Consider the following 14,956-nt stretch of genomic DNA (forward strand, 5'->3'; position numbering starts at 1 on the left):
GAAAAGCGATATACAGTATAACATGATGTTTCAAAAAGGTGTGGACGAGTTATGACTAAACTTGGGGAATGAGTTGGGGAGGTGACAAGAACAAGCCGATTCGATTTTCGTTCAGGTCTGAATCCAGATCTGGCCTATCAGTAGGATACAAAACAGACTGTTCAGCCTGGAGGAGGTGTGCGCTCTACCGAGTGTCGTTGTAGTTTATAGTTGTATTAATTGTTAAATTTACACACAGTATAGCCTTCCCTTGTTCGCTCTCTTTCTCTTTGTGTCTACTGCTCCGTCATGTTATGCGTTAATTTTTATTATGGGGAAATTATTTTCGCACAACGTGATTTCGCTTAACACGGTATGTTTCAGGAATGGATCTATCGCATTAAGCGAGGAATTGCTATCCTTCTAGGAACCAATATTGTGAGTGGTAAAGTTGGAACAACATAGGTAATCCTATTGTAAAAAGGAAGGTAAAGCATGATCCACCAACTGGACACGAAAAAAAAAGCATTTGTCCTTGTGAAAGTGAACTACAGTGGACAGCAAAAAGCTTATCACATTCACAAGGCAAATGCAATAAGGGTTCATCGACAAAGCAGCAAAACGGCCTGTTTGTGTACCGACGGTAATGCTTCACCTTATACCCTCCAAGACAAACACCAAACTCGTAAGACAATGTCAGTAAATTGTGTCATCATCATCTCATTCTGCGACAGTTCTTTAGCGAACGTTGAAAGCTTTCTCACAATGAGCTACATGCTTCGGCACACCAAACACTTTTAAGTGATACACGATGAGGAGGAAGCACATGCCAACCGGCTTCCACGATGATCATTATTCCGTCGTTCATCCAGATACGGAAAGAGATATCCAGTTAGGTGTATGGCTCCTCAGAAGAAAACAAGCATCCCCTTATATCCTTTCCTAGCACGAGGAGTACTTCTGTACAGGTTGTGATGCAATCACGTCCAGGTCGGCACTCAAGGGCAACCCTTCCAAATATAAAACCGTGGTTATGGCTGGTAAACAGCTAATTCGAGCTATGTCTGGCATAGATTCCAGGAAGTAAAGGGCACCAAACCTCACCCGATTGAACTCCGACCCCACATTATAGATTATTTGGCTGACTATGTTTCAAATGCCCTTCAATCAAGCCCGATGTCAATGATTTACATACTTTGCTGACAAAATGTTGAAAACAAGAAAATTTACAGGTGAAAAGAAAAACAGAAAAGAAACAACCCGAGATTAAGCAGGCCAAAAGGTGGACACGCAGCAATTGGGTAGCAGCTCAGAAGGCACCGAATGATGGCAATTAGCGAAAATCCGTTTGTTTTGTTGGTGGAGGATGGGGGACGGATTGGGGTTAAACAGAGTTTAATTATTACCAAATATATCAGGACCAGTATTTAAAACCTTCAGAACATGCACGGTGATGTATACGTGTGTAGTTTGAACAAAAGGTAGTTAATTAACAGCGTCACACGAACGAACTGCCATGAAACATTATTTAAGCTCAAAAGACAAAGCATTTAAATCTGCACGGGGCGCCTGACGAAGAAGAGTGCAAACAATGCAACTTGCTGTGCCCGGAAGCTGCGTCCGACCGCCCGGTGCAATTTCCCGCACTAAACGTTCCATCGATTCGACTAGCTGTCGTGCGACTCATCGCAGAAAAACACAAAACACCTGCCGCACATTAAGCAATTTAACCTCGGCAGAGGGCTATTAAAACTTTCGGAAGAAATCTGCAGCTTCTTCACAGGCGGCTTGTCAAACGATTATCGAAACACACGCACTACTACCGCACCTGACTGCCAACCACACGTGGCGCGATGTGTGTGCTGGTCGGCAGTGACGGCGATAGCAGAGAAAGTTTTCAAAATAACTTTGCACCATAATTTGCAACGGTGATGTAATGCTTACCGTGCATGGATTGGCAGGGAAAGACCCCGGGTAGTGTAAAGTGTGTTAATGTCATTTAGAAGGTAGATAGGATGGAGATCTCCTCGCACCATCTACATCCACTCACCTGGGGTGATGTTTTTTATTATTTTTTTGTGCAAATGTTTGGAATGTGAGACGCATCATACACAAGGTGTACCTTGCACATATATTACATGCATGACAAGGACATTAAGAGACTATTATACTTCTACGTAAATGTCAACGCCAAAAACAATATAGTACATGGATTTAAATTAACGTTCTCCTTCATACCGCCCTCCGCCACCTCCATATCCACATCCATCAAAAAGAAAAATTGATAAAACGACAGCCATACCGGATATACTGCGCAGGGGCCTGCTTGTCTGCGGCACGGACGGGCATGGCGGCTGAGATCTTTTCAGCAACTTGCTTCTCCAAAGCCATACGGGTCTTCTCCGTGAGCTACAACAGTACAACCGGGCATAATTATAAGGGCGACTAATAATAATCCACCTCCACTCTGCCACGCACCCAAAGGGGGAACGTTTTAACAAAATGCAGATCATCTGATCGAATCATCATCAACACTTCGTTCCATCATACCTCCCTGACAGACTCTTCGTCTGGTCGCTGCAGGTCCGGAGCATCTTCGTTCAAGACCTCTTTGGGAATGAGATCTGTGTAGCGGCTGTAAATTACCTGAGGGCAAACACACAATAATAAGTACAAAAATTATAACACAAAATAAAGAATTACAACACATTTGGAAGAAAAACTAACCTATCCAAATGCTGCAGCCTTCGTGACGAGACATTCGGCAGTGCGTTCAATAATAATACATCTGGTTGCACGTGTGGGCCTGGACATTATTCGGAGAGTGACCAGGAATGATCATCAGAGGAGAAGTGTGCAATACCTTGTCCCGTGTCCCAAAAGGGAAGCGAAGCTGTGTCAACATTGTTGCGATCTCTTTCGTGGAGCGAGAGGAAAAAAAAAAATCAATCTGTCCGTACTGACGTCACCAGTCTTAATTAACCAATCACAGCTGCGCTCTAACGTTAGGGGGTTTGATCCGTGTTTATTACGTGCTTAGTATGGTCACGAATAAACGATTCAGTACATTCAAGAGCGAAATCTAGATCGACATGTCTGCTTTCGTTTATTCGTGACGATCATGCTTTAGTCTCCTAGTTTGGAGGTGATGTGTTATGTCATAGGGTTTCTCTCATAGGTTGTTATCTCCATATGCGGGTTTTAGGAGGTCGGAGGAAGTTCTCCTAGAACTCAAAATCTCCACCTCCTTTTTCGGTAAAACATCATTATTCATCAACCAGATTGTGAAACTTCGTTCTCATAGCTTCGTTCCAAGGTCTCGTTTAAGAATCCTAACTGAACCTCAAACAGCCTCCATTTGTAGCTCGTTTGTCGTGATATTCCCCCGAATTATTTTTTTTACATACTCAGTAAGGGTTTTCCTGATCATCCCTATTGCTCCGACTATCACTGCTACAATTTCAGCTGACTTCAATCCCGAAGGTCAATTTTAGCTTGACCTAATTTTTCAGCTCCTGGTAATTGAGCATTTTCTTGGTTTCTGAAGCATTTAGTCCAAAGTATTTGGGAACTGAAACCTCAATCAACAATGCAGTCTTTTCCTTTTTGTGCTTGAACACTTGATGGGATCATTGTGTCATGCGTGACCACTATATGTTCATTTTCAAGAATCTGATTTGGTTTGTGTTTCCATGATTGTTCTGAAACCAGTGTTGAAATGTTTACAGATGTGCCAGTGGATTACTCTGCAGATGCTGTCACGTCTTTCTGTGTAGATTCACCCCAGATCCACCTTTTTCAAATTCCCTGTTTTCTTTCCTGAAAGTCCTTGTAGTGTCCATCTTGTTTATCACGGGTACCCTACCCCATCCCTCTCTCTTCCACAGATCTCCCGATGTCACTGTTCTCTACCGTTGTTGTGCTTCCCTCTCTCTCCCCCTCTTGTCTTCCGCTCCCTTTGTTATTGTTCTATGTGTTAGCTCTTACACGAGCCTCGACTTGGTATACAAACAAAAATAATCTGATGCAATTTAAATTCTCTAATGGCAGCGAGGTCCTCCAATCGAAATTGTTTGTTCGATATATGTAACTTTTTGATGCCTAGGGTCCGTAATAAAATTGTATTGGTGTCAAAGCCAGTGACCAATTGCAAATTAATAGCAGGATTACCAATGTATTGGCCTCCTTTTGCCCAGGAATTATGTCAATGATGTAAAAAAAATACAGCGTTTTTATTAAAAGTGAGCCTGTGCCTGTTCAGCATTCCTATTTGAACACAGTGTACTAATACGGTTCATATCGCCCATCATACTTCTACAACTAGTACTCATTTTTGAATGACCCAATTATTCACGTCTGTTGGTGGGGTCAGCCAGGGAAAGTTTTGGGTCCAAGTCTTCATAAACTGGCTAGCCAGGCTGAACGCGATTTGGGCAGGAATTTATAATTTGTTCATTGTGCCGGCAATAACTCGTCTACTCTCCGTGAAGGACACCGAGATGTTTAACATATACAGAATAACGCTAGTAGACAGGACACACGACCATTAACAAGGGAACATTAACAGATGCATGAGTGTATTTACATCTTCTTCTTTATTAACGACCTTCATTATTCCCACCTTCTGGAGTTGGCTTGGGGGGAACGAGTCTATCTGCAAAGACTTTCTGAAACTGGCTGGCCAGGCCTGACGTTTGACTGTGGCATAAATTTATAATTTGTCCAGGGTTCCAGTAACAACTTGTTTACTCTTCGCAAGGCAATGTGGGATTCTTTAACGTCCACCACCAACCAGCGCTGACAGACTTATCCTCCGACTTAATGTCTATCCGACGGACAGCACACACATTAATGCCGTGTGTGTGTGTGTGTGTGTGTGTGTGTGTGTGTGTGTGTGTGTGTGTGTGTGTGTGTGTGTGTGTGTGTGTGTGTGTGTGTGTGAAGGTTTTAAGGAAAGCTCAATTAATTTAAGCTTTCACTGCAACGCAAGGAGCGATCTGCAGACATTTCAGTGCTTACCTTATCCTTAGAAACCCCTTGGCGGACAATTGCGTCATACTTCACTCTGCCCTCCGAGTCCACCTGCAGTGCCAACGCGTTTGAGGCTTTCTGCTTGCGGCCCACGTCCAGTGGAAACTGAGCCACGTGGATCTCCGGGAAGGCTCCGCCATCAGCAAAGTCCTGGGGCCAAAGAGCATGGTCAAACAATCATTGGTGAGGTTAGTCGGTTGTAGTGCACATTCACATACACCGAGAGGACTGTGGCACGAAACGGTTTCAGTTTGGACTGGTTCGACAGGAGCAGACCTCGACTGCGCGAGGAGTCCAACCCTGGCGATAACCGTACGCAGGGGGCTCCGTCCGTGTTGCCACCAGGGATGCATGGCGCTGTGCCCTCGCTCGCTCCTCGGACTCGGCCTGATCCTTCGAGACCTGCGTGGGCGCTGGAAGGAGCCTGCAAAGACCCAGATCAGAAATTGTGTCAAAACCAGGCAGATCCCCCAAAGTACATTTGAGATAAGTAAAACTTGAAACTAAACACCACCATACATATTGGAAAAGGAAAGGATCAGGAGGATCAATTTTGCCGGGAGTACTGCCGGAAACAAGGTGCAGACACTATGATAGGGTGCGAACGATGGTCTTGTCTAGAACGCCACAGAATGTCAGTTGCACCGTATCATGTATTTGGTGATGAGAGCTGAGCTGAACATAGAAGCAGATCAACGATTGTACCCTGAACCAGAAATTAATATCACGCTTATTACAGAAAAGGTGGGACAAATCATGCAAGAGGTACAATAAATGATGAAAAGTCTGTTAGAAACCAGCGAAAAGAGGATGCATAGGAGCTACGCTGATAACCGTCAGACAAAGAGCTCCGGTCTTCTCAGCTACTATCAAATCAGGTGAAGACAATAGGAGATGGTTCCAGAATAGAGTCTGTGATACACATTGTCGTCGAACCCAAGGGAGGAGGTTTGGGGATCGCCAAACTGGATATTGCAAGGAGGTGATGGGCACCATTACCATGGGATATTTGGCGGATGGAGTAAACATCGTCAAAAACAGTCAGGCTTGGAGGGAGAAGCTCAGACAAGAATATCAAAGCGAGGATTCTGTTGGTGTAGCAGAAGGATTCTACACAGATAAATGAAATCTTGCAGGCAGCCAAAAAAAAAATCTGGAAAAGCCTGAAAAGTAGGGAAATACATTTATTGCTCCAGACATGACCAGAGATTGAAGCGCAGAGAGGAGAGCACTAAGAGAGGAACTGAAAAAGAGACGGGATGAAGGTGAAGATAATCTGGTGATTCGCAGAGGTGGACTGGTGTCATCGAGAGTGAAGCAGACAAATCATAAAGGGAAGAAAGCGGATAAACAGGGTAGGGAACATAGTCCACAGGAAGGAGCTCCACCAGGAACTGGAAGACCCCACAACTCAGGTGGAAAGGAACATGCTAGTCATATCCCTGTTGCTGATGATCCTGCCCTGGGAACACATCAGACACGAGAACGTGAAGGTGCAGTTAGTGGAGCGGATGACCAGCACCAGCAGCAATGACTGGATGACCATATGAATGGACAAGGCACCAATGAGTCAAAGAAGGTTGAAAAGTTAACATTGTTGTGGACTGATGTTAAACAAAATGGCTGAATTGGAACTAATGATTGAGAGGACAAATCCAGACTTGATACTGATCACAGAGGTAAAGCCAAAGTCTCGTGTAACAAAGTTGAACTGCAACATCTCTATCGATCATTGGATACAATGTCTCCAACAATGTCGATTCAAACACAATCAACTTGAGGGGTAATAATGTACACAAAGACTTCTCTTCAAGTACAAGTTGGCCTCAACATTCGCGGACACCATATATTCGCAGTTCATAACAGCATGTGACCCTGCTTCGACATTCTCGCTTCGTGGCCTAAAATTGTATTTATTTATTTATTCATTTCTTTTTACCCATCAGGGCTGGTCTCCTACATCCACCACTGCAGAGAATAATTCAGCCCAGGGAATTCTTCCACAGAAATCCGTTCTCTCCTATTACAGATATTATTATTATTATAATTAACTAGTGAGATACCCGTGCTACGCACAGGTGGGAGGCCAGAAGCAAACAGGCAATTCAGATACGGCGAATGCTAAAGCATGAAACCAATAAATTCCACATTCCTGTGGCACCCTCAGTCGCACGTCAGACATGGACAGCCAGTTCGCGAAGGACTTCCATGAAAAACGTACCGTTCGCAAACAAACGGGTACGTTCACGTCTAGAAACATCGATCGTGGGACCGTGGCGAATCTGCATATGGCGATCCGCGAAGTTCACGTTTAGAAAGTAGAAACCATCATGGCATGTCGTCATTTACTTGAAGCCCATATCGCTTTTTTCATTCCAAACAACATAACTCCAATCACCACGGTCCCACGAATTAATCACAAAATAAACTTTTAACAACTGTTACGGGGTCCTCCCCTTACCTCTGGTCTCGGTAGACCTCCGAACCCCGAGAGGGTCCCCGGCAGAAAGATATGTTATCCTTGGTTGAAATCAAGCAAATAATGAAACCCTCAATGGAACCAGCAAATGAAGCAGTCAAATCAATAATGCAACCACACCAGGTTATGAACAAACAATAATATATTATAAATCACACAAAAAAAGCCATACAACAATGGGGGCAATCAACCCCACTATCAAATCTTACGATGGTAACCTTATCAAGCCCCTTAACCCCAAACTCACGGCACCTCCCCAATGTCTCTGTACCCCTCCAAGGCGAAGTCCCATTGTCTCTGTACCCCTCCAAGGCGGAGTCGATGCGCTCCCGCGATCGGGGAATCAAGGCCCGATCAAAGTCAATTGAGGCGAAGGCAATCGAGGCGATCCCGAGGTCACGTGGTTCAGCACCCAGCAATACAGCGGTGGAAAGGAACCTCACAAAGACGCGCTCCGACGTACACGTTTGCGGTTCAATCCGTGAGCCTCCGTATAATTCTCAAGCGCCCTTTCTTGCACAGCCGTCCCCGGCAAACCACCGGGGAATAATGCCCAGCCGACGCGACAAAAACCGGTTCACTGCAGGTTACTCGCGTGGCGAAGATGGCGGACGGCTTTCACTCGAACCCGGGCTTTGAGGCAAGGATACTCCGGAACCTCACTGAGGATACCCGACGACACAGGCTCCACCGCACGCCGGCGATATCTCTTATCGCCCGAACTTCCCTTCAAGGGCGCAAAGTTCACTCGCACTGTACGTCGACGGTTCGATCCGGAGCTTCAACAAAAACGTCTGTCCACGATCGCTTACCGCCTCCTCTTCCTCGCTCCACCTCTTCCGGTCACGATCCGGATTTCCAGCCACATTTTTACCAGGAGCGCTTTTAAATCTTTTAACTATATTAACGCTTTCCCTTCAACCACAATCACCAGAATACTTAGAACCAACAACAATAATCATAACAACAATCATTAGGGCCGAATCCGTAACACTTCCCCCCCCTCAAGAAAGAAAGTTTGAACACAGCGAAAACTTTCTTTGCATGCCCTCTTTAAATAAGCAAAAGTAAATTCACAACCCAAATCAGCAATTCCTGTGGGCAACAATATTCAACCTTCCCCAAAAATAAAGCAACAAAATTTTACACAACCCCCAGAGCTTTCCAAAGTTAATTCCCTCTGGACCAAGCGCCAACAATGACATTGTCCTGGTATTGGGATCAATTGATAGGCTTTGAGAATGTGTTTCTTCAATACCTCATAATCTGTACATTGGTCAATCGGTAAAGCCGAATAAATCTCTTGAGCTTTACCCACCAGAACACTTTGCACTAGTATGGACCAGTACTCCTCAGGCCAGTTTAACTGTCGAGCCACTTTCTCAAAGTGTGGAAAAAACTTGGCTAACTCCTTTTCATTGAAGGGTGGAACCAGCCTCACATGTCTGCCAACATCCCAGGTGTTCTGACTAGGTGTCGAACCAGTCAGCAGGGATGGTACCTCTTCCCGTTCTCTCATTAACTCCAGCTCCTTGACTTTAATTTCCTGCTGACGCACCAATTCACGGTCCTTTAACTCCCTGTCGGCTTTTCTCTCCTCTGCTTCGAGTTCCCTTGCAGCTCTCCTTTCCTCTGCTTGTTCCTTTTCTCTTCTTTCCTGGAGTTCTCTTTCCACTCTCCTTTCTTCGGTTCTTTCTTGTGCTTTTTTCTCTTCTAACCTTTCCTGGAGTTCTCGTTCCAGTGCTGCTCTTTCCTTTTCTGCTTTCCTTTCCTCTGCTTTTTCCCTTTCCTGGCTCTGTAATTGCATCTCAAGTTTCCGGAGCTCCACATTTTCTTGCTCTTCTGGTAACCAATCCCAGGCTACCTCTTCCCATGCTTCTAATCCCACCATAGATTGTATCACCACTGTCTGCAACTCTGCCTTCGTCATATTAGTTCAGACCTCCAAGCTAAAATGTTTGGCCAATTTCAAGAGGTCCGATTTTACTAACGCTCTGAACTGTGCTTCACTAGGGGTCACTGTAAACTTCTCTGCGTCAAACTCCATAGTGACTACCGGTAACACCTGTTAACCTTCACACAAGAAATTTTAACAAACAAGACAAATTTTTTTTTTCTCGTTTGTTTTTGGAAAAAATTTGGGAATGTTGGAAAAAGTTCCAAATTTGGGAATTCTGGGAATGTTAGAGAATTCATTCCCGGACTAAATTTAGGAATTTTTATATCCCGGACGCAGACCCAATTGCGAGCCCACGAATATCAATTGGACGAGCCCCCAATTTCTGTTACAGGGTCCTCCCCTTACCTCTGGTCTCGGTAGACCTCCGAACCCCGAGAGGGTCCCCGGCAGAAAGATATGTTATCCTTGGTTGAAATCAAGCAAATAATGAAACCCTCAATGGAACCAGCAAATGAAACAGTCAAATCAATAATGCAACCACACCAGGTTATGAACAAACAATAATATATTATAAATCACACAAAAAAGCCATACAACAATGGGGGCAATCAACCCTACTATCAAATCTTACGATGGTAACCTTATCAAGCCCCTTAACCCCAAACTCACGGCACCTCCCCAATGTCTCTGTACCCCTCCAAGGCGAAGTCCCATTGTCTCTGTACCCCTCCAAGGCGGAGTCGATGCGCTCCCGCGATCGGGGAATCAAGGCCCGATCAAAGTCAATTGAGGCGAAGGCGATCGAGGCGACCCCGAGGTCACGTGGTTCAGCACCCAGCAATACAGCGGTGGAAAGGAACCTCACAAAGACGCGCTCCGACGTACATGTTTGCGGTTCAATCCGTGAGCCTCCGTATAATTCTCAAGCGCCCTTTCTTGCACAGCCGTCCCCGGCAAACCACCGGGGAATAATGCCCAGCCGACGCGACAAAAACCGGTTCACTGCAGGTTGCTCGCGTGGCAAAGATGGCGGACGGCTTTCACTCGAACCCGGGCTTTGAGGCAAGGATACTCCGGAACCTCACTGAGGATACCCGACGACACAGGCTCCACCGCATGCCGGCGATATCTCTTATCACCCGAACTTCCCTTCAAGGGCGCAAAGTTCACTCGCACTGTACGTCGACCGCTCGGTCCGGAGCTTCAACAAAAACGTCTGTCCACGATCTCCTACCGCCTCCTCTTCCTCGCTCAACTTCTTCCGGTCACGATCCGGGTTTCCGGCCACATTTTTACCAGGAGCGCTTTTAAATCTTTTAACTCTAATAACCCTTTCCCTTCAACCACAATCACCAGAATACTTAGAACCAACAACAATAATCATAACAACAATCATTAGGGCCGAATCCCTAACACAACATTGTTAATGTTTCCTTCATTGTAAAAACTACCAAGTCAAGAGTTTAAAGGATTTTGAGCCAATAGGTGTTACAGCCTTGGCAAGATCAATGGAGAAAGTGATGTTAGCTTATACACCGCCCAAATAGCTATGTGTAATTCTCTCATGTAGAGATTAAACTCACGTCGTTTCAACTTTGGCCAAGGTCATTATTTACTTTTAATGATGTTTATATACGAATCAAAAAGAAGATAATTGGTTTTGGGTCGTCCTTTCCGCATATCTCATGGGATTGTGAGTTGGAGAGACGACCGTGATGGCGGGGGGGGGGGGGGGGGGGGGGTTAGCATTCTCTCAAGCAGGGATTCAACCCATGTCCTTATAAAAGGTCTTTGTCCGAGGTCACCGAATCCAATCAGTTCAGCGATCGGTGCAGCCGTTTGTGCGGCACCCAGGAAAATAACGTTATGCGGGAGTCCAAACATGAAAATGCTGGAGGCCAACGCTGAAATTGGAAAAACAATATAGCCTATTTTACTCAAGGGGATCCCAGGATTACCCACCCAAAATATCGTTGCGATCGGTTCAGCCGTTTTTGCGGTACCTTCGAACGGGCGGACAGACAGACAGACAGACGGACGACGGACATTTGGTGAATTATAATAAGATTATATATACTAGGGCATGCCCGTACTATATATATATCTAAAATTATATCCCCCCCCTCTATTTACATGAAATGGTTTGGTCCATGAAATGTTTTGGTCCATTCGCAACGCCAAAGCGAACGGCGAACGCTTTACATGAAATGGTTTGGTTCATGAAATGTTTTGGTCCATTCGCAACGCCAAAGCGAACGGCGAACGGCTTGCGAGTACAGTGACAATCCCCCCGGGGTTTTAATTAGTTTTAAAACATCGTTTAACGCCAACATAGCGCCAACATAGTTTGCCGACGGGAAATAAATGAATATGCTCTCAAATGTGCCATCCGAGGCAGAGTGTGTCCGCCACGTTCGGCACACGCGATAGCTCGCTGCTCTCTGATTGGTTGAATCGTTTTTTGGACATAGCTCGGTAAGTAATTGTCCGATTAATATGAAACCTTGAAAAGGCACATCCTCGGGTCCCCAGCAATATACCTGGCAAGTTTCAAGTATATCGGACCCGTGGTTGTCGAGAAACAGCGGTCACAGACAAACAAACGTACAAACGTACAAACAAACAAACACACAGAGATTACTGGAATTATAGATAGACTAGGGCATGCCCGTACTATATCTATATCTAAAATTATATCCCCCCCTCTATTTACATGAAATGGTTTGGTCCATGAAATGTTTTGGTCCATTCGCAACGCCAAAGCGAACGGCGAACGCTTTACATGAAATGGTTTGGTGCATGAAATGTTTTGGTCCATTCGCAACGCCAAAGCGAACGGCGAACGGCTTGCGAGTACAGTGACAATCCCCCCGGGGTTTTTATTAGTTTTAAAACATCGTTTAACGCCAACATAGCGCCAACATAGTTTGCAAACGTGAAATAAATGAATACGCTCTCAAATGTGCCATCCGAGGCAGAGTGTGTCCGCCACGTTCGGCACACGCGATAGCTCGCTGCTCTCTGATTGGTTGAATCGTTTTTTGGACATAGCTCGGTAAGTAATTGTCCGATTAATATGAAACCTTGAAAAGGCACATCCTCGGGTCCCCAGCAATATACCTGGCAAGTTTAAAGTATATCGGACCCGTGGTTGTCGAGAAACAGCGGTCACAGACAAACAAACGTACAAACGTACAAACGTACAAACAAACACACAGAGATTACTGGAATTATAGATAGATATATATAATATAATATTATATATTATAATTATTTTTTTATTATAGATTTATTTATATAATATATTATTATTATTATTATTATTATTATTATTATTATATACAGAGATTCATCCCATCTCATCTTCAGTTATCATATCCATCCTCCTGCTCTTGGTACTCTGAATATCCTGTGGTGAGGCAGTGGCTTTAAAACAACTTGCATTCCCCTCCTGGAATGCAAATCCAACTGAAGATAACCTCAGATCGTTCCACAAAGCTCGCAACAAGTGTGTGTACTCTCTCTCGAGCCAAAAAACAACATCTGTCCAATCTCAAGAATGACCTTTCAAACTTGTCTCCCTCCTCTAAAACCTGGTTTTGTGTAATAGCTGTTCCACGAGCCTAGACCATGTAGTAATAACCCCCCCTCCCCTCCCCCATTCAAACAATGCCCCCACATTTGCAGATTCAACATTCGTGGCAGTTTTCAGGAACGTATCCCCCAGGAACAGCTTAGGTTTTGGATCCCACTGTTCGGACAGATCTGCATATGGACCATTCATCCTTGTCACACACCAAACCTATCCACCAAATTTCGTCGGAATCTGTCGAAAACTTTTTGAGATATCAGCTGGCAACTTCCTTTAATAAGACCAAGTGCAAAGTCCTACATATTGCATTGGCAAACACCAGAAGTAGCTATCTTCAAGATGTCCAGTCGGAGGATTGAGGTGGCATCATTGACAATTAACTGAACTTCATCACTACATCTCATCATCACGACGAAGATCAAATCATGGGGATCTGATCATCAAACGGACGTCCCCTCACGTGACTGATCCCAATCCTCTACTCAACTTTGGGTCAGACTCCACCTCGAGTATGAGATTGTTGTGTGGCATCTGCAATACGAGACTGATGGGGACAAGATATTGAAGGGACAGAGACTAGCAACTCGCTTAGTCCCCGAGTTGCGTCACCGACTCCACAAGACTGGAGATACATCACCTACTCCACGAGACTGGAGATACGTCACCTACCCCACGAGACTGCAGATACGTCACCTACCCCACGAGACTGCAGATACGTCACCTACTCCATGAGACTGGAGATACGTCACCTACTCCACGAAACTGGCGATACGTCACCTACACCACGAGACTGGCGATACGTCACCTACTCCACGAGACTGGCGAATGGCGATACGTCACCTTCTCCACGAGACTGGAGATACTGAACCTGCACTCACTCTACTCCAGACTCCAGTCGTCCAAATGATGACATGGTTACCGTGTACAAATTAGTGCATGCGAACCTCAGGGTTGCAGTCAATCACTTTTTCACATGTTACGGCAAAAACAACCACAATCTAATGCGATGTGATGTGATGTGATGTGATGTGATGTGATAGAACACCAGGATGCAATAAACATCGAGATGATTCTTCCATGAGCCTCAGCCCCTGTATTGAAAAAATAAAAACCGAAAATAAATCCCAAGAAACAGGCCTTGCGCCTCCATAACTAGCCTTTAATAACAAATGCATTTTAAAATAACGAATTCATAAAAAAGACAAATACGAATCGCGAAGAGTTAGGAATCCAACGCCAAACCTTGCCAAGGCCGACATTACGGCAAACACCTTCGCTGCCTGCCTTCCTCTCTCCTTTCGATCTGACGGCGGTTTGACAACAAAAATAATTGCATACACTAAACTTTTACATTCCTAAACTACCAGTCTTGAAAATAACCAACAGCCGATAGAGCAATTAATATTTAAAGAAAAAAATGATGTTAAACTGCCACGAGCTATTTCGCTGTGGCCAACAGATACCGCTCAAATTCTTTTCGTAGTATTTCTTCACAACACTTACTTCTTTTTATTGCTTACATTATTTTAAGAGTATTGATAAAGGAGAAAATAGACACACCCTGGTTGAATTCGTGGAAGAATATCTAATCTAAATGTATAAAGCAGCAAAAGGTGGAACCACATCGTAGTCGATATAAGTCTGTTATATACCATCAATTTATCAAGTACCTGCCGCGAGAACAAAACAAAAACGTCAGAATTCAAAACCGAAGATATAAAGCAAGATCAGCTGTAATATAAGATATAAAGCTGTAATAACTACACGTCTAGATAAAGTCAAAGTACCGATGAATCCAAATAAGTGAAAACACTGCATTGTATTCTGTCTAATGTTGGTTGGAAATCTGGATTACTTGCAGTTAGCAACGACCACCGCCATTTTAGCGCGGTGAAAACAACTGTCTGGCGACGAATTGAACACCATTGATTCAGTGATACTATACGTAAGTTTTGTTGTGTAGTCCGTCTAAATG

At 44.6% G+C, this 14,956-nt stretch overlaps 1 protein-coding gene across 1 annotated transcript in view; it reads right to left on the reverse strand.

The window, feature by feature from the left end:
• The window catches only part of SNW1 (SNW domain containing 1), a 29,171-nt gene extending 14,722 nt beyond the window's left edge, over positions 1–14,449 (reverse strand). Inside the window, exons 1-5 of the mRNA XM_068132907.2 lie at positions 14,224–14,449; positions 5,287–5,434; positions 4,999–5,160; positions 2,530–2,625; positions 2,282–2,388 (exon numbers count right to left, since the gene is read on the reverse strand). Coding sequence (XP_067989008.1) covers positions 2,282–2,388; positions 2,530–2,625; positions 4,999–5,160; positions 5,287–5,434; positions 14,224–14,240 — 530 coding nt within the window. The 5' untranslated portion in view covers positions 14,241–14,449. The remainder of the gene's footprint in view (positions 1–2,281; positions 2,389–2,529; positions 2,626–4,998; positions 5,161–5,286; positions 5,435–14,223) is intronic.
• Between the last annotated feature and the right edge of the window lie 507 nt (positions 14,450–14,956).

Source organism: Myxine glutinosa, chromosome 12 (genome assembly GCF_964187855.1).
Source record: "Myxine glutinosa chromosome 12, kmMyxGlut1.1, whole genome shotgun sequence".
NCBI lineage: Eukaryota > Metazoa > Chordata > Myxini > Myxiniformes > Myxinidae > Myxine > Myxine glutinosa.